Genomic DNA, 25,929 nt, shown 5'->3' with positions numbered 1-25,929 from the left:
AATCCATGTTATTTGTACAATATTGTTTGCTTCAAATATGTCATAGGTGATATGTTTTTTACATAAGTAACTTTGGACCAAACCTGATTACTGTGTGGATTTCCATATAGAGCTTCCACAAGATCTGCTGCTCTTTTTAAGAGGATCTCCTGCAAAAAAAAAAAAGATAATTTAATACAATAGCTTTTTAATGACATGTGCATAATGTGCAGAGTGCCTTGAAAGATAATCATAACATAGTAAGGTCATTTAAATAGACGTCTCTCACCTTGGCTAGTTTCTCTGGGTCACCAGGGTGTCGAGGAATTACCTTCTGAAGACGCTGAAAGCCATAATCTATAGTTGGTTCATTTAGAGCTAAAAAAGCAAGGACAAAGTTGAAATCAGTCACAATTTATCAATACCTCATATTTCTTGTTGCCCCTGAACAAATATAGCACAATGATGTGTTTAAATACCTGTGTAGATGAAGCGTCCAGGTGCTCCTTTGCAGAACTGCTTAGATTTATATGACAGTGTGACCTCCACAACACCGGGAATGTGTCTAGGAGGTGTCTGGACACGAATAGCATGTGGTGTGATCAGCTGAGGAAAAAAACACAGAAACCAGGCGTTCAGCTAAACAGCCACACTTGTAATTCATTTGTGCTACTTGAAAAAAGGCTATATATAAAGATGGACACATTGTGCAAAGTAAGTCTGACATATTGAGTCAGTGCAACGGAGCCCAAATCCTCCTCCTTTTTAATGGCCAGGAGGGGCTGTTCAGGAAAAAGATCCAGTTGAACAGAAGTCTGGGAGGAAATGACCTCAATTCTTACTTCATAAATTAGCTCAGTAATAACATTATTTATGGGTTTATGAGTCTCATTTAATACAACATGATATTAATAGTGTAAATTGCAGCACTCTATAGATCAAAATAGATGACAAATCAGGGTATAGTTTAGGGCGCTACTACTTGTAATTGGCAAGTTGTTACAAGATGCAGCAGCCGCAGTTTCTCAGTTAGAGTACCCTTTGTCTGTGATATCTGGATAAAAAAAAATAACAACAACATGGCAACAGGCAAAATAACTACTTGAAGGCTTCAGAACAGTAGGTCACAAACCACGGTGTGCAAAAACTAACTTTTATATACAGTTCACGGTTGGAAACAACCTGTAAAAGCTTGCCTGAAACTACAAACAAGGTGAGAGTGTTTCCAGTATGGAAGAGTGACAAAGTCCAGATTACGAGGCAAGCACATGAGTTTCAATCAGGAGTCTGGAACTCAAGTCAGGTTTAGTTGGACTATTTTTTAGTTTAATGTTCACTTGTTAAGTTTAGGCACCATTTAACTAGGAAAAGACACCAGGTTTCAAGCGTGGCAAGTTTCTGCCCATCAAAAAGTGAGAACATCAGGACAACTTTTACATGGACGTATTACTGTTAGTCCTGTGATGGCCTGGCAACCTGTCCAGAGTGCACTCTGCCTCTTACGCTATGACAACTGCCATTGACATTTAGAGAAATATCCCCAACCCCCTGTAAATGTGCTAATGCAATAGTGCACAGTCTACATTTGTGTAGGCTCCACCTAAATAATTCAAATACTGAGACAAGTCATATGTAAGATTTTTGTATTTCAAAGTATTTATCATCATTAGTGTGATGTTATGAAGACAACTCTTACCTCACTCCACACTAGCATGCTTCCAAACACCACTTGTAGCCCATCAAAAAAGTTCTCCCCAATGACTATGACCATTGCCCCGCCGGTGGTCCAGCCCTCACTGGGACTGATGGCTTTGATACATGGGGTAGCTAAACAGAAGAGCAAAGCAGGATTTACTCCAGCAGTTTCAATGCAGGATGTACAGTAGCTGAGAAAACAAGATGACAGAGTGCAATGGAAGTGGGGATCTGAGGAGGAATGCATTAAAGATGCTCTGTAGTTCAGGATTGCGTGAAACAAGTTCCAAAGCAAAGTTCAAAGTAAAACTAAAAGATTAAAAAGACAACATTAGTGCATGGCTACTTCAGCTTAATTTTTGTTCATGATGTGATTTTTTATCCACGAGAACATGAAGCACACATAGGAAAAATATCCAGTAAGGTCAACAGAGACATGAGCTCAAAGCAATGCAGTCATAAAACTGGAGTAAATGTTGGTTTCCTTCCACCACTGTTCAGATAAATGTGTATTTCTTAGTTGAGATATCAACGTGATGTTGTTGGGGTAGAACTGGAAACTGATTTATTACTTTAAACTTTATTCTTAAGCTTACAGATAAATATATAAATATAAGATAAATAGGCGCCATTTATATAGCAGTCTTTAACTTTGTGGTTCTACAAAGCATTTTGTGATGCCTTTCTCCTTCACTGTTTACACACCAGAGCTGCAATGCAAGGTGTTTGCCTGCCCTTAGGAGCAACTTGGGTTTCAGTATCTTGCATAGGTACAGCTATGCACGTGGAGCAGTAAGATATCAAACCACCAGCTCCGGAAGGAATAATTCCAGTTCATTACCTGAACCACGACCACCCACATGGCATATTGTTTATTAGAGATGACAACATTATCTCGCATTGAATATTTTAGGACAAGTTGACAAGTATGAAATAAATGCTTTAATTAGTTCAGTTAATGACCTCAGCAGTTATGTTTGATATACCATGGTGATTGTGAATGTGCATTATGCAATTCAAGTACCGGCTGTTACCTTATTTTCTGTGGATGAGTGTGTCCTATGGTTCTTGTGAGTGATGCAGCAGACATGCAATTTTTTTTAAAAAAAAGGTACGTAAATGAAGTGTGATGCGGTGGCATAATTGGCTTACCATATTCCATAGTATTCTCGACAGACTCGCCTGGCTCGAGTCGTCGAGCTCTTCGACCGTGTTTTGAGTTGTTGTGGACAAACATGTTGTCAGACACGGCGAGGACGTGACCGTCTACACTCACAGTGCTGGACAGGACCACCTGAAAGAGAGGAAAAGAGCCATGAGGAAGATACATGAGCATATATGCACCACTTAGACAGCATGCTGCGAGTCACAATCTCAGGTTACAACAGTAAAATCCCTGAGCAACAATTTGTTTTGGGATACAGGTGATAGTAATATTTCTCAATAGGTAATGTGACATCGCTGGGATCTCCATAATATGTCTGCATTCTGGGGGTGACACTGTTCACACAAGCCTCCACTCTTCCATCAGGTCTCCATATGGCCTCTCTAGCACTAACTTTTTGATTCATAGAGCATGCAGCAGGCTCATCATTGTCTCCTCCTGATCCTTCAATGACAACAAACATATGGACCAAATCTCCCATTTTAGCCAGCAGTTAAAGTAGTGGATGATATATTGTGACCCTAATTTGATTTTCTGGTCTCAGCATGTGTGTGTGTCCCTTCCCACATCTGCCTCACAAGGATGACATACAAATAATTAATGAGAAGATACTTTTCTCCTTGGAAAATGTCTGAGTGTTGATGCGATGCTAATCCTGAAAGGGATATTGACTTTATATGTGTTTGTGAACAGGTTTTGAGAATTTAAAGGAGCAGGTCAGTGAGAACAAAGTAATTAAAAATAAATTTAATTTTAATTTTTTTATAATAAATTTTTAAAAATCCATCTGCAAAGATAAATCTTTGTACTCCCTTTGAAATAAACACATGGCAGTAATTTTACAGGTGAAGGAACATGAGGGGGGAAAAAGGAGAAAAGGCATATGGTCCATAGGTGGTGGAAAGAGAGGCTATAGGAAAATAACTGTAAATTATCGATCAAGCAGCAGACTCCTGTCCAGCTCTGATCACCTTTTAACCCGGAGGTGAGAGTCTCCGAGTGCCTGCGTGCTCATAACTTCCCAGTGTGTGTCACCTCGCAGGAGATAAAGCAAACATGGTGGAAGACAGGGGGAGAACGAAGACAGGGAAGGGACAGGGGGTTTGCTGGGAGAAGGAGAATGCCAGACAGAGGCCGCTGCTGCTGAAAGACAGCAGAGGAAGTGAGGCGGGAGTGTCCCCAGTGACCACTTCCTGGGTCACGGAGCATGACCTCCTCCATCTGGAGCCAATCACTCAATTCTTGACAACTTCCTGAAACACCTCAACCTATTTCCTGCACCCCAGCACCCCATGACCAAGTCCCCCACATATCTAACTCCTTTCGTTTGTCTTTCTGTCTCTCCGACTCCTTATTGATTTTTAACTTTCACCTTTAACTCCCACCTCTGTCTTCCTTTATAAAATTCCTCCAAAGATTTACCATTTTGAGAGTTTAAGGCAAAAGTGTGACAAGGAAATTCAAAAACAAAATCCTGTATCTATATTAAAAGACATGAAGGTGGCATTCTTCTTACTCTAAAACCTTTTTAGTGCCACTGTCCTCCTCATAAGCACACTCACACACTCGCTGTCTTTCCTCCGTGTATTTGTACCTGAAATCTCCTCATATCCCTCGGGTTTCCTGCTGTCTTCAGACAATTCTGGTTACATTTCAGGAAAAACTTCAAGAAAAACCTGCAAAGGTAAATACAAAAACACATGTTTGTACGTGAGCAGCTAAAAACCATCACACGAAGGAATCTTGATCGTGTTTGTGATCCTGCAACACACTAGCAGTCTAAGAAGACACTAATTATTTTTCAGACAGGTCTTGTGTATGTAAGTGTGTGTGGATGTATGTGTGAGTGTGTGTGTCTCTGTGCACGTCTGATTACAGTTCTGACTTCAATCCCAGCTGTTTAGTTTAATAATAAAGTCAATGTTATTACACTTTAAATCAAGTAATGAGATTTTGAAGCACAGTCCAGTGAAACAGCTACTGTGTTTCAAAGTACACTGGAGACAGTGATGTATGCCAGGAGACTCAAGGGACCGTGGTATCCCGCAATGCCGTATTTGAACCCCCACATGGGAATGGAGAGGGAAATGAAGTACAGACAACTACAGAGAAAGTGAAACGAGGAGGTGGAAAGATGGAAGGTACTGATAGAGGCACAGGCACTGGTATGGACATGAATTTTGTTTTCAAGTATATGTGTCTCATTACGTATGTGAGTCTACTTCTGAGTGTGATAGACTGTGCAGACACAGAGTAGGTGAGAGAGAGAGTGGTGCTGATAGCCTCTGCTACACCAAAGGAAACCTGAGAGAAAGGTGGAATAAATAGGAGAGAGGGAGACTATGGAGAGAGACTCCAAATCCCAGGTGTACGCAGTTCGGCAACACAGCCCGCTGCCATGGCAACGCAGCTCTGCCGCAATCCCAAAGTCCCCATGCTGAGATGCAAAGACAGCAATGGGAAAGAAAAGGAAACAACAAGAACACATTCCATCACTGAAATACAGCATGGAGCCAGGAGAGAGACTTGGCAAGGTGAGAGGCAGGAAAGTATATAAAGAGGACAGGTGCAGACAGGGCTCAGAAGGTAGAGAAATTAACCAGAAGAAGTGTGTTAAAATACAATAAAATAAGAATGAGCTTTACTCTAATGCTGGGCTGTGATGTAATTATGCCACTTCACTTCACAGTAAACACATCTCTGCCCTGTCTGTGGAAAACGCATCCATTAGCGGTCCGAAAAAACAAACAATAATGGAGCAGAGAAAAATGCTGCACAAGGAGACAGCGGTTTTGGGCTTCATGGGTAGCTCCAAATCCCACCCACACTCTGTTTTCTGCAAGTGTAAGTCATCTTAATGTGGAGCGGTTGTTTGGAGAGGAACTTCATATTGGCCCCATGGCCCTGAATCCTCCCATCGAATACTAATCTCTCCCTCATTCTGTCAGCTTTTACTCGCTATTCTTCCATCACTCGCTCCAACTTCCTCCCTTGCGATCAGGACCTGGCTTCTAACTCCATTCCAACAGTTTGTCCAATATTTCTTGATCTGAGCTATTTCGTCAGAGGACAATCAATATTGTTGTTGGCAAAGAGTGATTACAATTTATCACTTAGAGGCTCGGACCTCCAAACTCAAAGCTGTGCTCTTTTTTTTGAGTGGAAACCTGTAAAAGGGCGCCGATCAGACAGAGTTTTAAAATCATCATACATGCAGTGCGCTGCACAGGAAGAGTTATGAAGTCTGGTTCTGGACTCTGAAAGTGGACAATAATCAAAAGTGTCCTGTTTTATTTACTGTGTCTATTGAAAGCTATACAGAATACATATTTATTATGTCCGGGGCAATGTCTCCTACATTGTGGCTCATTTAAAATAATAGAAAAGCCTTGTGTATAAACCATTACATCACAGGAATCCCATTTCTGGTTCAGTAACCAGGTCCATTGTCTGGTTGTGGTTTGGTAACACTGGTTTCCTCACACAATCCAGCGCTAATCACTCACTTGACTGACTGACATGACAAATTTCTGCTGTACTGATTCATCAGATACTAAAATCACAACCTAATTCAGAAGCTGTCTACATCCATCTCAGGCTTTGTGCACTTTCTGAGGGTTCTTGACCTTGTTTGTTGACTTCTTCTCATCATTCCTTGTTTATATGACACCAGATGCCTCACACACACATACACACACATTCACAAACACACATTCACATGCATGCATGCATGCACACTCTAATACACTGACACACCCACCTCTGCTCCCCTCCCAAAAACCCATTGAGTCAACTTTTCACCCCCCCTCAGTTCGGACGCACACAGCTGCAAATGCTGAAATTAAAGCGAGACATTGACGCATATATTAGCATGCATTAGCCGCTTCCCCCTGCCCACTTAACATGCAAATCTCCCAGCCCCGTCGCCTCGCACCTTCTGCCACACATTCATTTGCTGAATTATAATTAGACTAATCTTGCATAATTAATAAGAAGTCGAGGACCCTCTGTTTTTTATCCCCTCCTCTATTGTGGTTGCAAAAGTTTAATATTGCTGTTGTTTGTTTTTGTTTTGGTAATGTAATACACCCACACACCTCCCCATGCACACAGAAGAGATGAAGCGAACATGCAAAGAATTGGAGGTGATCCTCATGTCACAGGGAAATTGTAGAGAAAGGCTATTTTCAAAGAACTCCACTGGAGTTATAGTGTTTATATTTAATGCCTTCTTTGCTCCACATTCACAGATTATACTGTTCCATAAAGCAGGTGGAAAAGAGTGATTCTGTTTTATTAAAACACTGTCAAGTGGGTAACACAGTGCAAATAAAACTAATGGGAAGTATGAACCAACTTTTAAACTGTCTGCACGGTGAATAATTTAGTTTTAATGGCTGAAGTTGGACTACAGACTGTAAGATGAATCATTGCTAGTAATCCAGTATAACTGTAAAATAAAGCTTCATAGATTAAGACTGCAAACAAGTGATTTTTGTTGTTCCATACTGGTGGCAAATCTCACCCTACCGTGTGCTGCTGTGGGCAATGAGAATCAAGTTTTATCTTTTGCGGCATCTTCCCTCCACAGACACACTTAAAACAGGAAACACAAACAAAACATAGACCCAAGTCTTAAACTTTGGGATCGTTTTACACTATGGCACCACAGGGAGCGTGATTTTTTTCTTTTCTGTCTTCACTTCTAAATCTCTGTCAAGGCCTCCAATTTCCCTTTGTCTACATCTGCCTCAGTTCCCAAGACTAAACACAGGCCTCACAGCATGAGGTGGGCATCCCAGCAGTGAAAACTTGCTTTGCTAAAACTAGATCAGTGACCAAACTGCAAGTCATGACACTAAAAACAATAAAAGATTAACAGCTTTTATACATTTTCTTTAGTATGCTTGTTTCACATTCCTCAGGCTATTTTGGCATCTGCTACGTGTGTAAGTGTTACTCTGCTTTACACATGGCCTTAATCATGCAGTGAGCACCTAAGCAGCAAAGGACTTAACAAAAATTTTCATAGGCATCCATCAGCACTAATCACTGTTGACATAAACTGCCGTTTCACATAGTCATAAAATGCATCACCCCCTGTGCTCATTGTAAATGAACGTTTACTGGTAGCAGTGCCTCTTGAAGTATGTGATGCAAGTGGTTTTAATACAGAGTTCAAATTAACCAGAAGCACAGAAAACACCGAGCTCTCACTTTCCTGGTGGCGGATTTGGTATTCTAATTTTGGGTCAGTGCAGCAAAAGTGACAAGTTTATGCTGCATAAAAATAACTTAAAGGAAACTTTGGGGAGGGGGAGACTGCCATTTTTGTTCAGCAAAAGTGAATTCGTTGCTACTTGGTGAGAGGCGGAAAATTGGAGACAAAAAAAAACGACGCTTTTATTCATCCTCTTCATAAGTGTAATTTTTGAACCAGTCTATAATGAATAATAAATTTATAAAAAACAAAAAAACAAAAAAAACAACTGCACAACAGACAAAGATGAAGAAGAAGTGGATACAGAGAAAGAGAGGAAGAATGTTGATGTCCTGTATGCAGGGCCATCACTCATCAGACATCCCCTCCATCACCTCCCCACCGCCACCCTGAAAAAACAAAACAGTGTCCTGACATCGTGGTGGAGGGGAGCTGAAAGGCAGGAGGGAAGGAGGGGAGGAAAATTAGGAAACCAGATGTGAAGCATTAAAACATACTGACATGCTGAGGGCCTTCCTCTGCCACAATCACACACTAGGAACACTAACTCATACAGCAGGCTAAGGTACATGCACGCATGCGTGCATATGTCACACACACAGGCCGTAAAACCACACACATACGAGTTCACAAAAAAAAAACACACAAAGACAAATACTGACTTGAAAGCAGCCATGTGTGCACAATCAGTCATGCAGAATTATACATATTAGAGAAAGTGATGCCTAAAAAACAAATACCTAAAAAATGTAAGCACACTAGCTGGTTTTTAATACAACATGTATGAAATGGGCCAAAATGTGCTGCAGCTCATGGATAGGGACAAAGATTTGGACAAATTAGGAAGGACCTAACAATTTTTCACTCAAGGACAAAAATCTAGAGATGGGTCATCATGCATCACTGTATGGATATGTATCCAATTAGTACATGTACCCTGGCTGAGAAATGGCTGGGGGAGCTTTGTTTTCCTCCATGAAGAGAGTGTTTGGGGGGTTGGAGCACGGTAGGTGTGTATGTGTCAGGGGGGGAAGAGTAATAAATACCCCTGGACCAGGGTCCCCTGGCAGACTGGAAGCTAGCCTGGTCACCAGGGTTAACACCCGGGGCACATGACCTCTGACATTGCTAATGGGGCACAGAAAACCCTCCATGAACTGATACCCCCTCTGTCGCATACCACCACAGGACCTTTCACACCAGTCGTCCCAGTCCGCTCCCCTCCTCCTCCTAAAAACATACAGGGATATCAGTGGCATCACCTTCACTGGCCTTTCATCAGCAAATGTCACACAAACTCCATACATCTTGGTCTTTTTTCTGCATTTTCTAATGTTTCTTAAACATATATCCAGTCATCAAAAAAAAAAAGAAGCTCGGCCCTCGTCTGTTTCATGATTTTTACAAGTTAATTACAGCTGAAAGCTTTTTCTACTAAATGGGGTGTCACTGTAGTATCCTCATCTCATTTGACAGCAATATTTATCCTGTGTGAGCTGGCAAGGTTATCCTGAAATGCCCAAGCTACTCAAAATACAACAGTGTGAATATGCCCCACAGCAAACTACCAAAAACTGTCTTGTTTATATATTCTCATCCCTACAACAGGTAATTACATATCAATTTAATTATTTTGGCTCTGTTAAACATGTTCTTTATTAAGGCAAATTTACTTTTTGGCTGTATGTGTGTAGACAGAATGCAAGACTAAGAAGTTTGGCTTAAAAAAATAACATGCTAACTTTCACCAGATATACCTTCAGACAGCGAGCACATGGGCAAACTCAGGTCTTTATAAATCTGGCTGGTGGATTGGCTGTGTTCCTTTTGGCCTCTTCTCCATTGCCTCCCGGGCTGGGTTCACCCCTGCAACCCCAGCCCAGACCCACCCTGCCTCTAAACTTGAGAACTGTGACAAAGCCAAACATTTTAACCACTGGTGCTGATTTATAGAGCTTGGTAGTGCTGTAAAAACCTTTAGACTTGCCACCGAAAAAGTGACTGTGGCATCGTGGAGCTGGGAGCTAGAGAGGGCTGAGGGGAGGAAAGTGGAATGATGGGAAGGGTACTCAAGAGGCACTTGAGAGGTTTCTCCTGGGTGCAAAAAGTGTTTTACTGCATAAGCTCTCGACAGTTGCTAAATGTGCATTTCAACAATTTAAAATGAATTAATGTGTTAGTCTCTTGAGCTTGGCCAAAAGCATAGATTGCATATAGAGCTTCCACGTGGGACTGCGGTCAGCCTGCCACATAGATGGATATGGATAGATATTCAGAGTCTAGAGAACATGAATTTACAACCAGGACAGGGAATAGAAGTCCCATCAGTGGCCTGACCTCTCCCAGCATGCTTGGTGTGTCCTGAGGGACAAGGATTCAAAATATACTCTCACAACTGTCAGATGGAGACACAGAGCACCTTCTTCAGCTGAATAGATTTCAAATATACCAGAAGGTCATCTACAAAACACCAAAAACGAATCTTAGCTTTTCAATACTCTTTCAATCAATCAGCAGCTAATAAGATTTACCAAAAATGTGTATAATTTTTGGCCCAAACCTTCCCTGTGAAGAACAATGAATCTGGGATGGATGCCACTGAGAGGGAGAGGAGAGGAAAGAGAAGCAACAACAGAAGGAGAAGAGATGTCTTCTTAATTAGCCAGTAATGATAAGATCTGACAAACAACATCTGTTTCCAGAAAGAGAGAGATGGGGGTGGGGGGGTGCAAGGAGGGAGAGGGAAGAAGAGGACGAGAGAGAGAGAAACTGCTGAGAAACCTGTGAAGCCTAGACAACAGGGACCTGCTTGTAAGAAAGTAAAGGGGGAGCGGAGGGGATGTGTTAGGGAGGGAACGCTGTGTAGCGTGACACAATGGAGAACGGAGGATGAGAAGTATAGCAGAAGTGAGAGAAAGACAGACAGGGGAGAGAAATCTGACAGGGTTGAGGGAGTCGAAAAGCCAGGACGAATATGACAGACAGGAGAAAGAAAACAGATCAAAAGGAGAGAAAATGAGGAAGATAGACAGACACAGAGAAGGTGAGCTGGATAATGGTGCTGAAGGGAGAGAGGAGGAACGTGTGAAGGGATGGGAATGGAATCACTCAGAGGTTCAGGGTGCTGTAATTTACTGTCCATGGCTAATACACAACAAATGTGTGTGAGCCGGGGACTGCGAGAGGAGAAGGGGAGCCGGGTGGTTGGGGCAGGGGGTGGAGGCTGAAGGGAGGGCATGCAGACTGTTGGGGCTCTCAGCATGCCTGCTGAGAGCCTGTCAGCAGTCACATCACCCCCTGCCCTCAGCCCTGACAGATTCATCAGGACCATCACACACACTGCTGCATATATCCAAAAGACTGCAGTGACAATTGTTAACCTGCTGTTACTGTTTCCTTTAACTCATATTTCCTCTCAGACTTATATCTGTTAATGCTATGTTAAATTCAACATCCATCCCCACATCAGAAGATCCACTGCTACAATTCTCATGGCAGATCATGAAAATGCTTCAAAAACTTTTGCCTTTTAGTTCACTCTCTTTACTTTTAAGCCCCTTTTGGAACAATGCTTTGCTGATTGTGGGTTACTAAACTCTTAAAAATAACATAACTAAACCAAACTAATTCTCAAAGGGAATTTGACCTGGGTGTAACCATGACTACAACACGATGGGATGCAACATCTGAAATAGTACAAAAACATAAAATTGCGTCAGGTAACAAATTATGAAACCAAAGATAATACACGGGGCCTACATTGTGCCATGCACATCGAATACAATTGATCATAAATCATTAAAATTGTTTAGGAATGGCTAATAAAGGACACACTAAAGCCTTTGCTCTCACACTTTCTTCTTGCTGAGCAGTAAATTTGTCATATGTTCATAATACCAAACATTGCCAAGTAAATTGCAGACTAGGTGTAAAAATAGTAATTTTGCAACCAAAAACTGTGCACTGGATTACAGCACTGGCTTTTCTATCAGCCAAACAGAGCACTGTAACAAACTGGAAACATGAACTTGCAGTCAGTGGACAGGCCCTGTAATTTTATGTATATGCAGCAATCCTGCAGTCCGTGCTATATTTTTCTGTCAGCATGCAGTGAAAAATGTACTGAAGTTCTTAAGAGTGGAAAGCTATTGTATTAGAACTGTATCAACACAGCATCTTTGCTTCGCTGCTTTTTCCGTGGCCTGCGGGAAGAATGACTATTTCCTCAAGCCAACAATGATAATTAATCACTTATTTAAAAAAAAAATACTGCAGATGTATAAATATTAGTGTTTGGAAATGCTTTCAAAAGTGAGTGTTAGGGATTTTAGAGAAATGTAACTCCAGAGAAAAAATATAGTCTTTCCAGATCCCAAATAAACAGACAAACAAAAAAACAAGGTGGCCTGTGGGGCCGGCTTAGCACCAGGGGGCATTGTTAAGTCATTAGTGAAATTTAAGCCTTTAACCACAACCAAACCCAGTCCCTCTCTCGCTCTCTCTCTCTCTCTCTCTCTCACACACACACACACACACACACACACACACACACACACACACACACACACACACACACACACACACACACACACACGCAGGCCCACCCCCAGCAGCAGCATCCAGCCAAAGAAAACAGCCCCTGTTACAAAATACCACTGCTAACTGGCCTTTGACTCCACGCGACCCCCCCCCCCAGCCACTCACACACACACACACACACACACACACACACACACGCACACAAGATCCAAGATTCTTTCAAAAATGAAAGTCCAATGTAGGACTCACTTACGCTAATGATCTGAAGTACTGCTAAATCACTGTAATTTGCCCACTTGTGATCCTCTGAGTGTCCCTGCTTAATCCCTTCACTGCTCAACCAAAGGTGAACCCTATTAGTGGTTATACAAATGGAAGGGCTTGCCCCAGCATCTCTGAGCGTGCGAGGCCTTTCAAAGTACCACTGAGCAGCAACTCACAACTTCTAAATCCACCCCGTTGCCTCTGCATCCCGCTCAGTCTAAAAGTCCCCTGCAGTTCATCCACAAGAGGCCATTGGCAGTCCAATCCCATTTCCTGTCAAAACATTTCTCCACTGCTGTCTGTTTCCTACTGCCCCCTGTGTAGGCTCTCAAAGAAAACAAACCAGGCCTACTTCTCGTGGCAGAGTTCAAGCCACAACAGCCAAATGCTGGCTGTAGGAGAGCAAAGGTGACCAAACACAAACTCGGCCCATAACCTACCACTCATTATACACTTCCTGTGCATGCTACAGTCCAGGGTATTTCCAGCTCACATGACACCATATTGTAGAAAGCTTGAGCCTTAGCAAAGGTCCCTGAACTCATTTTCAGCAGTCTAACTCTGAGTGTGACTCTTACTGTTTGAAGCAGTGCCTGTCAGAAAATTTGATATTCTAGACATTGCATCGTCTCTCCCTGTCTGTCTTTGTGTCATTCTCCTGCTTGCATTGCCCCAAGGGAGGAGCCATCCCCACAGTCCTGTGCCAGCTGCTCAGTGGTCCAGCCTGTGTGCCGCTCTGCTGTGTGAGGCGGTGTGCACTAGAGCCTCAGGGCTCTGTCGCCACGCTGCCTATACCCCTGCATGAGGGGCTTGCTGACAGAGGGTCTGGAGGGACTGGACAGTACCAGCCCACCAGGGAGAGACCTGTGACAGTGAACTGAAGTGGGGGGCAGACTTTGTCTCTGAACATGTTATGTGTGACAGACAGGTAATTTATGCAAAGATAGTAATGGCTGCTGCATCAATGAAATGTGGATAACTGCAAGCATAAACATGCTTCTGTGTGACATGTTAGTGAAATGCTAGTTCAGCTTGACATGAGTAAATAAAGCTGTCCAGTTTGTTGAAAATGCTAGATTTTAAGGCTCACCTCTAACCGGCTACTGTCACTCCACTCCATATACAGCTTAACCACTTTAACCAGCTACAGCAGCACTAAGATTATGTGAAGTTGTATCTGTCGCAGTTTGAAACAACTTCACCACTATCATCTTCATCTCTTTCTCCAACCAAAGGATCAAACAGAGGTAACAGAGATCCCACTTAGCTTTGGCATTATGGCCTTAGTGATGATTGTTCGGTTTCAGGATGAGATATAGCAAAAGGTTTTGATACATTTGACTGGACTTGGCAAAAAGATCTGTGACTTCACAATGAAAATGTGAAACTGAGTTGTGCTCACTGAAGTGTGTGGTTCACTACTGCACCATTTTCCACTTTTGACTAAACCTCTTCCTAAAATAATATGACAGAAAAGGTAAAGGCTGATGTCTGTGCGCACTGAGAGAATTACGAGTTTCAATTAACTACAGTAAAGGCAAATCTAATACTGAGTGCATGAGAAACAGAGATTGTTGTCTCACACATAAAACTCTCAAGCGTGTATATGACGACCTAACAGGGCGACTTGGCGGTAAAATTTGAGTATGCATCTGGGAAAGGGAAGGAATTCGACCTCTGACACAGTCCAGAAAAATGTTGCTGCATTTATTCTTTGGCTGATAGTTTAATGCTCTTTTCCCAAAGACTTGCAGCTTCTATTTTCTTTTTGGTTGAAGAATGAGGAGGCCAGTATTCCCCATCATTAGTAGGACAGGGAGAAACTTTATGTGACCTGCTGTGAAAGCAGGTAGACAGCAAAGCCCTGCAGGAAGCACAGAGGGAAGTAGTCTGCACCATCATGTGTTTCATTTTATTATTTTTTTTTAAATATGACAGTCAGACACAGGCAGGTGGAAAGACTAACATCAAAACAGATGGTCAGACTGTCTGTCTAACACACCACAGTGGCAGGGAGCAGGCATTTACATGCAGCAACAGATATCTGAATAGTTTATTGTCAAACTTTCTAGAAGGGTGTTGATCCATTAAAAAAAAATTATAAAAACGACATACAGTTTAACAGCTTATGAGCACTGCACAAGTAAGATGTGTTTTCACTGGGAAAAAGAGGTGTAAGATTCATATCAGGAAATACTCACTAATAACTGCAATAACACACACTGACCTGAAGAAATTTGTAATTGAGATGAAACTAAAGCAATCTTCTGCATATTGATCAGCAAGGAAACACTGCACTCACTCAATGAAAACAAACCTGTGGTACATGCACATAACTAGAACCAAGACTACAAACAGATCAATACAACCCACAACCTAAGATTAAGAACAATGGATTGTTCTTAGAGCTAAGCATCTGAAGTCAATTCATTTCTAGACACAGCTATTCATATTTTTAATAATAAAATTATAAATTCAAAAGCATCTTTCCAAAACAAAAACTTTGGGTTTTGGCTGTTTCTGTTGAAGTGTTTTTTGTTTTGTTTTTTCCCAGCATTTAATGATGATGTGCACAAGTACGTAACAGTCTTTGAGAGCTCATTTTCAGTGTGGGGGAGGGAATAAGCATATTGACAACATTGGAAAATTCCTATTGATTATTCTTCTTTTCTCTGAGCGCTGGCTTGTTAAAAAAAAAAAAAAGGCCCCTCTTGGAAACACAATCAATTAGTGAGATAGTGCTTACCATTGATCACCCCAGTGCCCCTCACAAGACTCCTGCCTTACAATGGATCCCTCTGCATACTCTATATGACCAACTATTGATCTCAGCTTCTTAGCCAAATATAAAAGCACACACTCAGAGCTGATCCCCCCACCCCCTATTCAACCCACACAGTCTAATACTAATACTGACATCTGCTTGTCTCCATTGTAAACCCCATGGTTCACTCATAAATACTGAGGCCAGCTTTGGCCCAGAACCAATATAGTTTCTCTGAGGTCAGAGATCAGTTTGGCAATAATACCACCATTAACAGATCTGCTTCGGTTAAGACTGAGAAATTCTCAGAATAGATATGTTTCAAACAGTTAAAGCAATTATCCAGAAAATAATAATTTTTTACCATTTTGACCTGGAACCAGACAAGTGGCTTTTTTGCTTAATAAATTATCTTAACATGGGCAATCAAAAAAAAATTAATAAATGAATAATTCCACCAGCTTTTACTGAAAAATTATTTACTTACATCTGTTTTTTTTTTTTAAAAAAAAGCAGAAAAAAAGGTAATAAATATATTGATTGCATAAGTTTGAAGAATTACATTTACAGTAATGAGCCCAGAGGCATTGATCCAACTTCAATTGATCAATCATCTAACCAATCAGAAAACATGTCAGTCCATCAGTCAAGGTTAAGTGACATCCTGCAAACAGAGATGTCACATTAGGACTGTGAGTATAACAGTTCACCTACACAGCTGCAAAACTACTAGACACAGCAGGCAGTGGGGCGTTATATAATTCGCTCCCAAAAGCAACTTGAGTCGTCTCTTTGTCAGCGATTGCCCTTGCCCTCTTCGTCCCTCCACCCTCTGTCCCTTCACCCCTCCCAGTGGATCAGCTGTGATCTCCTCTCTCTTCTTTCACTCAAATCGGGATTAGGAAGAAGGAAAGGTGGAGGGGGCTGCAGCAGCAGCAGCAGGAGAAGGGGGGAGAGAAAACTGAAACAATATGGAAAGGAGATTAGAAAAGAGGGGGTTTATGCTGTTTGGGGAATTGCAAACTCCCTTGTGCTTGGGTAGGTGTCCTAATGACACCGCCTAATTATGGCAAAATTAGACAGGCTGGGGTGGGGTGGGGGGGGGGGGGGGGGGGGGGTGAAGGAGATGGTAATGTGATGGGGAAAAAGAAGAGGAGCAAGGGAATTAAGCAATAGGGAGTTAAAATAGTAAGCATGTGAGAGCAAAAGGACGAGAGGGGTGTGCAGAAGTACAGATACAAACTGGAGCAGGTGGAAAGGGAGCAATGTGGTGAGAGTGAGAGGAGGAGAAAGGATGGAATGAAAAGGGTAGAAAGCAGTGGCGGTGGAAGGGAGTGGGCCCCAGCACGCTGCATGTTAATTGGAGAACAGGTGTTAGGGCTGGGAGCAGGAGGCTGATTACTGGAGCCACAGAAACAGACTGTCTCCTACACACACGCACGCACACACACACACACATGAATAATTTAAGACCCAAGCACGGACTAGGGAAAAAGGTCAGTGTAGGGGTCAAAGAGACACACAGACAATCATACATAGATCCATATACATACATAAATAAACATCCCCACATGCATGAAAATATGCATTCATTTGTGTGCATGCAAACAATGCATATGTGTTATAAACTTCCTGCATTCCTTGTTTAGCATACATATGGAGAAATGTAAAGGTGCCTATGACTGGGCAAAGAAATATTCCATTGGCTTATCAGAAATTAACTAGCTTCTTATGAGTGACTCCCTGAGGAGAGGATTTTGCAGGCTAGTCAAGAGGGAGAATCCCCCATCAGGACAGGATATGCCCAGTGTGATTAGAGAGTACAGTAGGTCAATGATTTCATTTAAATCAATCCTCAGAGCTGCACATCAGCCTGCATACACACACACTGAAAGTCACAAAGAAATATAGATCGTTTTTTTTCCTCACCAGAAAACCACCAATCTACTTAAAAAGCAAATTTCAAAGCAGTTTAGCCATGTTAGGAGGAAGTATAAAAAGGGTGCGGAGGGAGCTATTGTGAGAATAATGTTCTAGAGTAAATGGGAAAAGCAGCTGCTCCAAGGTATTCTGGGAAAATTCATACAACAACAACCCGATTTTTCCGTTATATGAAAACTATCTTCATCTGAGATCCTTTGAGACACACTGTCAACAGCCAGCCGGCTTGAACTGAGGAGGGGAAAGAAAAGGGTCCTTGATGTATGTGAAGAGAGTGCTTTCTAGACAGACAATAGTAGGGAAGGAGAGGGCAAAGGAGGGAGTGAGGGAGAAAGAGGTGATGAAGGTTGCCTCATGACATCACAGAGAAGGTATTTCACATACGGTCTGCTTATGAGAATCAATCACACTGGTTAATGCCAGGCAGACAGTGTGAGACCTCCAAAAGCCCTTTAGACGTGAAGACTCTCACACACGCTGATTACAGGGGTGGTCATCTCCCTTTAAGCCTGATAACTGGCCCTCAGGGTGAACATTAGCTACATATGTGAGCCTGTCTGGTGGTGTGAATGATCCACATGCTTCTGATAAAAGTAAATCTGTGCTTTTGTCAGGCCTCAGGTGCAAATGAGTGACCAAAGCGAAACAGATCCCAGCAAGCATGAAGATAGATCAGCTGATATAAACAGAAAGTTGCAGAAAGACAAACACATGGGAGACAGAAGACATGGACGCTTTGCACAGTGCGTTGCTGTCTGCTTGCACTGATGCAGTGTAAATGGACATGGCAGAAATATTGAACATACTTCCCATGGAGAAGAATAAGAAGAGAAACTAATATTGATGCATGATGCATACACACAGTTAAATATTTTGTCTTAAATTAGGACACAGCACAGATTTATAACTATACATACTCTGCAATAATGTGTTACTGCTTTTCTCTGCATGACCACATTTTTTTTAGTTACTGTAAATACTGGTTACTGGATCACTGGTTTAAAGAGTATTGTGAGAGTATAGATAGTATAGATAGGTGATGGTTTGAGACGAGTGGCATTGTGTGGGACGTGGTTTGACCTTATTACCTGTCAATGATGACTGGATCAGACGGTGTCTCATTTCGATTTCCACAACTTTTCTTCTCACAACAGCGACTGAGTGGGTGGTTAAAGAAACAGGAAAGTGGAAAAAGTCAGTGTGTGTGTGTGTGTGTGGGGACAACAACAACAAATTAAACAGGAGGAGCCATCATTTTTCTGACCCATCCACATCCATAGACCCCGGCTGCTCTGCCCCACAATCGGCTGTGATCCAGGAACACACAAAAGCAGCATGGGAGGGGAGGGGAAGAATGGACAAAAGAATAAAAGAGGAAGAAAAGGTACAACAACACACCCTACAAACAGTGAGGGACCATTGAAAAAGTGAAAAGCCAGCCAGGCAATCTGTCACATTGATTTTGAAATCAAACTCAACCCCCATGCAGCTTCACTGCGCACGCACACCGTCCCACAACATCCTACCATTCGTCAGCAGTCTTGTCCAAGGAGCCTGCTGGCCAACCAGTCCCCCTCAACAATCCCTCCCAAAACCCCCAGCTCCCCTTCACTGCATAACAAAAGTGCCCCCACCCCTAACCATCTGCCACCCCTACACCTCGCCTTACCCCTCTCGTGTCCCAGCTTGGCCCTGCCCTGCCCCCCTCCGCCCCCCTGTCAGACGGCCTCACTCCCCAGCTGTGACGCTTGCCCTCTGCCTCTTCGGCTCTGTTATTAGCCAGCTGTGAGTCACATTCGGGCATCTGCTGGCTACACAATGGCAAAACTCACACTGCTTCAGCCCTTTTCCTAATATCCCAGCCCCCTATCCTTCTTCCTGCTGCCCTCACATCCTATAGGTCAGTGCCCACTTCTAGACACTATTAAAAGTTCTTCTATATCCTTTTTTCTTAATTTGCTAAATGATAACCAAAACATTTTTGGTACCTAAGCCATTACCAGACTTCTTAAACTTACTATGCATTTAAAGCCATTTTTGGCGTTGGCTGCACCACTGCACTTGTCATCCCATGCTTACAAAGTTCATACATACCTAAACATAATTTATATTTCCATGAGCCAAAAGCAGATTGATCCCCTAAAGTGTTTGCTGCTGTCAGTTGATTTTTGGCAGCAAAACCACAGGGCAGAGAGAGAGAGAGAGAGTAGAGCTCCAAAACGAAACAGGAGCTTGCCCAGGGACATGCTGCCTCACAGCAGACAGCAGCAGGGGGTTACAACTGCAACAAGGATGATGACAGACAAGCTAGACTTCCAGTTCCATAACAGACTCATTTCTTTTTTTTTTAAAAAAAAAAGGAGAGCCCCGAGCGTCATCCCAAAACCCATTTAGAGCTGACTGAGACAAAACAAAGTGAGAAAATGTAATGGATATATTGTAGTTTGTCCCTTGTGGATGCAGGTTAGTGTGTCTCTGCCTGTGTGTGTGTGTGACACTCACCTGCACATAACCTCATGTGTGAGCAGAACTCGACACATTTCTGGATTCTTGTTTTGTCCCTCGTATGATATGGGCTGAGAGGAAGAAGTAAGGGCCAATGGGTCAGACTCAGTTTCATGGAGAAATAAGTGAACTCCTGTTTCTAAAATTGGAAGTGGAGTTTAACAACCTGTTTAGTGACGGAGTCGATGAGTCGCGCGTAAAGATCCTGCTCAGTACGAACCCCTGCATAAAGAAAAACAGAAAAAGTAACTTTAAAAAAATGTGTTTCAAGCATGAGAATAATTCTGTTAGATTTCAATAATTGTCATTCTTTAGTTAAATGTAAACTGGGGTAGAGGAGTACTGAAGGTACTCCTGAAGGTACTTCTCTACCCCAGTTTACCCCACTTCAGTACCCCACTCCTCTGGGATACGGAAGCTTGAAAGAGACATAGCTATTGTGCTGAAAACCCCCAAATAGGAGATGTTCATTTTAAATTAATTGCTAAGGATAACCGATATGTCACGTTAAGCACTTAAACTATCTAACCTCTTCTAACCACTCAACGATAAATCTCTGTGAATTCTCAAAATAATATGGAAAGATTTATGATATAAAGCCTATTTTTTTTCCACAGTATCTGGACGGGCTGTAAGAAAAAGCATTGAACTCTGTCCAGCCAACATGGAGGAACAAGATTGGCATGCAGTTCAAATTTCCTCTGTGATGGTTTCTGAGGGGATTGAGTTATTTGATGTCTGATGATTATTAGTCATGTTCTACTCTAAGGCCACGATTTATAACCAGAATCTCACGGCTTGTCGGGCTGTTCTTTTTATGGATGTTTCTGTGTGAAGCTGCAACTGACATTATATTCGAATGGGGGTTGATCAGTTTGTTAAAGAGTTTAAATGAAGAACAAAGGGGGTGTTTTTAACATTTCTTCTTACTTGTATGTAATCAGGTGTGCTGCTTTAAAGCTTCCGCTCGGGTAAAGGAAACAACATGTTACTGAACTGCTCCTCAAGAGAAGACCGCGTTGCCTGTGAATTTTTTCATGGAGAGTTTGGAAAGTATCGCCTTTAAAACGTGTTCCTTTCATCAAAGTCTCGATTGAGATGCCTTTGATAATGCTTGGGGGAAGGGGATGAGAGGAAGTGCTTTTAGTGTACTTGTATGCATGTGTGTGTTTCAGTGGGTTGCTCTGGAACACGTCTTTTATCTTCTCTCCCATGGGTGCCACTGCGACAGAGTAGGGGCAGCAGTGGCTCATGGGAACCAAAATTTCTGTATATCCCCCTGATCTGATGTGGAAGCACCATCAGGGGGTGGGGGGTGGGGGGAGAGATCGAGGGGCTGAGGAGGTGTTGGGATGGGGAGGCAACGTGTACCTCATTCCCCCATGTATGGGCCCATAAGTAGCAGCTCGCAGATCTGAACAGTAAATTCTACAAATCGTTATTTGACAATAAGGTTTGTGTAATTTTAAGTCATCTTTGAACCCACTCACCATTGCTGTAGAGGAGCTGCAGCTTGTAGTGAGTACCATTGTTGGTCTTTTCTCCCGTCTGCTCCTTGCAAAGAGAGGCAGGCATACAGACAAATGCAGAGAATACAGTTAAGCTCACCGGGGTACAGATAAGCACAGCTGGGCATCAGTAAACAGGGTTAAGCACAGTGAGTCTCTCTTAATCCTGCAGCTCTCCCTTCCCATGGAGCAGCATCGAGATCAGAGAGTTGTAGGCTCAAAGCTCATTTGGGACCCTGTGTTGTGCTCATAAGCTGAGCACTTAACCTTGAGTCGGATATTCTTTGTAGAGGTTGAACTATCATCTCTGATACAAACGCCTAAAACCCTCAGATCAAATGCAGTGGTCCTTTCTGCAGCGAAGTAGCAGGCATGGTTATATGCACTTGTGTGTGAGGGCAAAGTGTGTTCCAGCAAGTGGAAAGTACTGTGTGTGAGACTGAGCAGCAGTCGACCTTGACAGAAAAACTTCCTTTCTGCTATCCCTCCTTCCCCCCAGGCTCTCCACTAGCCTCTCACTTCTTCCTTCCCCCCACCCCCCTGTGTGTCTCTTGTTCCCTCTCTTCCTTTCTCTTTCTCTACCTCCACTGGTCTTTCTAAGTGGTCTCAGAGGAATGCTCTCTGGTCCAATAACCCAGGAGGCTGGCATCACAGAGATGAGCACAAGAGAAGAGGTGCGAGAACAAGGAGGCGGGGGGAGTAGAGAAACTGTTAAAAAGGAGACAGTTGTGAGGAGAGAAGAAGAAATGAGGAAAATTAAGATGCATGAAGATAAGTTTTAAAAGCTCAAAAGTTAATAGGAGAACACACCTGGAGATAGACGGATGCCCGGCTTCATAACTTTTGTAAATATACACAGAGGAGCATTTACTTCACCGTGCCATCACTCTACCTCTGCATAATTACAAAGCAAAAACAGATGCCAGGGTAACCATGCAGAAAATGAACTTCTTCAATGCCGTCATATTAGTCTATGGTCTGTATGGCACAAAGGGGAGCACACTGGCAGCATTGGCCTTGGCATCAGGACTGCTGGCTCCCTTGCTCCTAAGCTCCAAATACCCAAAACTATGCTTGAACTTTATTTGATAGGACAGAGTCCGCTTGTCTTTTCCACGGAGTAGAGTGGTTGCCAGGAGTTCAGGAGATTTGTGCCCCCTCACCACAAGGCAAAAACATCCATCAACGCTGGGCATAAGGCTTTCCTCCAGGCGTATCTAGTCTCTGTCTCTGTCTCCACACTGCACCCTTCTTTATTTTAGTCTTGTCCAACTTGAGGAATTCAGCTCCCCCCACAGCAGTATTTCGAGTATGGGAGAGGGGAATGAAGGGAAAAGAGACTTTGATGATTAGTTCACTGTATAACTTAACAGGAGCAAGCATAATTTGCATTTTAAAAAAGTAGTGATGTCCTCCTAATGAGGCAAGCTGCTAATTAGTCATTAGATATTCTTTTTCAATCCCACATCATCAGCTCGTTGAGGGTAAAGCTTGTGTAAACATGTAGCCGTCAGCTGTTCGATATGCTTGGCTTTACCGAGGATGGGGAAAATTAAGCTGAGCACCTGGTTACAGCTGAAATACTGTATGATCCAGATACATGCATCACATGTTGATAATCGTTTATCAGCCGATTTTGATTTCAGTTCGGGGTTTTTTTTGCTGTATTTGTGACAATTGTATATATTAAAACTCAATGTAGAACTGGCGTCTCGAGGCTTTCAGAAACAGTCACACACCTTTTCATGCTCCACAAAGTCCACAAACGCAGTCCTCTCCACCTCCACAGGTTGGCCGTGTCTGTCGTAGAGCGCCAGGACAAAGTGGAAGAAGTTGGACTTGCGGAGATTTGAGGGCGGCTGCTTCTCGAAATGAGCTCTTGACAGGGCTACTCCGCTGAGGACAAAACCGGAAGAGGCAGTCGATTCACACTTATTACTGGAGATTATCATCCTGTGTTTAATAAAACTAATTTTTACAGACAAATACAAATATTTATTATTTGCTCTAATTAAATGACAGTTTACAAGCTAGGTATTAATATAATTATGGACAAAGAAATGGAAATAACAAACTGAGCTCCAAACAATTTGTCTGATTGAAGTGATTCTTGAAATCACTGCTTAGATTAAATGCGTCATAATTATGTTTAATTTACTAGCACTTCAAAAAAAAAAGTAAAATATATTAAAAGGATTTAAATTTATCACCATGCATTTTTCCTTTAAGGTTTTTATTTGATCCATTCAGTCATTACAAATTAATAACAAAAGATAAAGAAATGAAAGAAATAAATTAATTGATTGATTAATAATTTTATATAAATTCGACCTTTCTGGAAGGACCTAATTTGGACTGGGGAAAAAAACCCCACAGTCCTATAAAGCAAACTTACTGAAACCCACTGATTTTTATGTATTTATTTTAGCTTAAAAATTGAAAAATTCTCATCAGGATTAAGAGTTCTTGTCTGGGCTATAGGGTAACCAGTGCAGTAAAATGAGGGGTTCCTGGTCACACGACAAGCTGGGAGTGAAAAGTGTGTAGGTGATGGAGCAACATAGTTAAAATATTAGTAGGCTACTTAATTAATTAAAACAGATTAAAGATTTAGTCATGTGAAACGTTTGTCTCAATCCAGCTTAAAGAAGCAAGAGTCAGTTTGAGTGTGAGTGCTGGACAGAGTTCAGTGCGGGTTTAACATCGTTAAATGTTTCTGTAATTTTAATGCTTTCTGAACCAGACTTAACTCTTGAGTATACTGCAGATTTTGCCTTGGCATCCGTGGTTTTGTTTCTTTTTGGAAAACAAAACAAAACAAAACAAAATAAAATAAACAAAAAAACGTAGGAGGGAAATGCGCCGATTTTCTAACTCGCCGGCCACGATCTGGTGTTTAAAAATTAATTTAAGGTTCAATAAAAAGCTTTGAAAAGTGATTACTGATAACTGACGGTCCCCTGTTTGCTCTATGAAAACATTTAATCTTTATCTTTCTTTAATTGCAACTCGAAAATTATTCAAGTTTTTCCATCATTGTTTTCTCAACTTTAAAGCACACTTACGTTTATGTGTTGTAAAAGAAAAGAAAAGAAAAAAAAAAATGAATCCGCAAAGGATGACTGAACATCTACGGAAGCATAACAAACAAGACGAAGAATGATCCAGCAGCAGAAAAGCTGTTGTTTCTGTTGATTAAAAATCACACCTGTAAAGTTTTGTGGCTGCTGAGGATAAAAGTGTCTCTGAATAACCTCAGCTGCAGCTAATGCTCCTCTGGGAAAATGTGCATTTAACTTTAGCTACAAAGAGGTTTTAAAAAATGATCTCCGCTTCAGTGAATGAAAAGCTTTTCTTGTAAATAACTGATTAAATGCCTCTTGTGTGTTCCTTTATTTACAAAGACTAATAATTAGTTTTCCGTGTTGGGCAGCATACGGCTCCTTTCTGCATATAAGCATTGTTATCATTTCAAGCATAATTGTAATAATGATGTCATTTTTTTTCTTTTCGTCGTGTTTAGATTTTACGAGTTTGGGGACATTGAGTTTTACTGCGGACTGATGTCATATTTTGCAACAAGTAGTTTGCAGCTCTTTTCTGAAAGGATGCCTCTTCTATTATTGGACATTTAAAATGTTGAATATAAAGATGATTCTATCGTAAAAATAAAGTCAATCAAGTCTGAGTCCACCAGATGAAAAGACGGTAAGAACCTAAAGTCAGTAGATCAGCTGAGTTTGCTCTGTACCTTTGCGCCGCGACGTTCGCATCCACAACACCAACATTACGCACCCACGACCGGACTGGATCCATCTCCTCTCCAAGACCTCTTTCTTTTAATCCACTCGCTTCACGAACCAGATGCTCTTGGATTCCAAACATTTACACCCTGACCCGATCGTATAGGTACACTTTCTTAAACTAAGGAGAAAAAAACTGAGTTGGGCAGCTAAAACACTTTGGCACAGAAGAAAAGGTCCACTTCAAGGCGCTGCGCTCCTCCAGGGCGCCGCAAACGAACTGAAAACTTAGAGAGCTCCGGGAATAGAAATGACCGACGTTGTGCGATGCTTCAGAGGGCGTCTCAGTAAAAATCCACAAAGACTTTCTTTTATGATTCAAATGTTGATAGTAAATATATCCCTCCACTGATCTGAAGCATTGTCCAAGTGCATGTCTCCACCGTCAGTCCGAACGGCGCTCTGTGTTCAGCTCCACCGACAGCCGAGAGCAAGTCTGTCTCAAAATATTCTTCAACATATGAGGGTGCAAAAAGTCTTACTTAGTCACAGGCCAAAACGAATCAAACCAGTTGATCCGAGGGCCAGGAAGCTTGTACGGAACG

At 42.1% G+C, this 25,929-nt stretch overlaps 1 protein-coding gene across 4 annotated transcripts in view; it reads right to left on the bottom strand.

Annotated features, from left to right (window-relative positions):
- The window catches only part of ebf2 (EBF transcription factor 2), a 28,959-nt gene extending 3,030 nt beyond the window's left edge, over positions 1–25,929 (bottom strand). For 2 of the 4 annotated variants that reach the window (XM_030737321.1, XM_030737323.1), the window contains exons 1-12: positions 25,333–25,929; positions 23,321–23,477; positions 21,564–21,627; positions 20,240–20,295; positions 20,071–20,144; positions 18,657–18,725; positions 4,434–4,515; positions 2,827–2,968; positions 1,676–1,806; positions 459–585; positions 269–357; positions 84–149 (exon numbers count right to left, since the gene is read on the bottom strand). In XM_030737321.1, coding sequence (XP_030593181.1) covers positions 84–149; positions 269–357; positions 459–585; positions 1,676–1,806; positions 2,827–2,968; positions 4,434–4,515; positions 18,657–18,725; positions 20,071–20,144; positions 20,240–20,295; positions 21,564–21,627; positions 23,321–23,477; positions 25,333–25,466 — 1,191 coding nt within the window. In that variant the 5' untranslated portion in view covers positions 25,467–25,929. The remainder of the gene's footprint in view (positions 1–83; positions 150–268; positions 358–458; positions 586–1,675; positions 1,807–2,826; positions 2,969–4,433; positions 4,516–18,656; positions 18,726–20,070; positions 20,145–20,239; positions 20,296–21,563; positions 21,628–23,320; positions 23,478–25,332) is intronic. The other 2 variants (XM_030737322.1, XM_030737324.1) reach the window with 1 other exon arrangement.

This window comes from Archocentrus centrarchus, chromosome 9 (assembly GCF_007364275.1).
Source record: "Archocentrus centrarchus isolate MPI-CPG fArcCen1 chromosome 9, fArcCen1, whole genome shotgun sequence".
NCBI classification, from domain to species: Eukaryota; Metazoa; Chordata; class Actinopteri; order Cichliformes; family Cichlidae; genus Archocentrus; species Archocentrus centrarchus.
The sequence above is the reverse complement of the archived record's forward strand: the minus strand, read 5'-3'. Positions and strand labels throughout refer to the sequence as shown.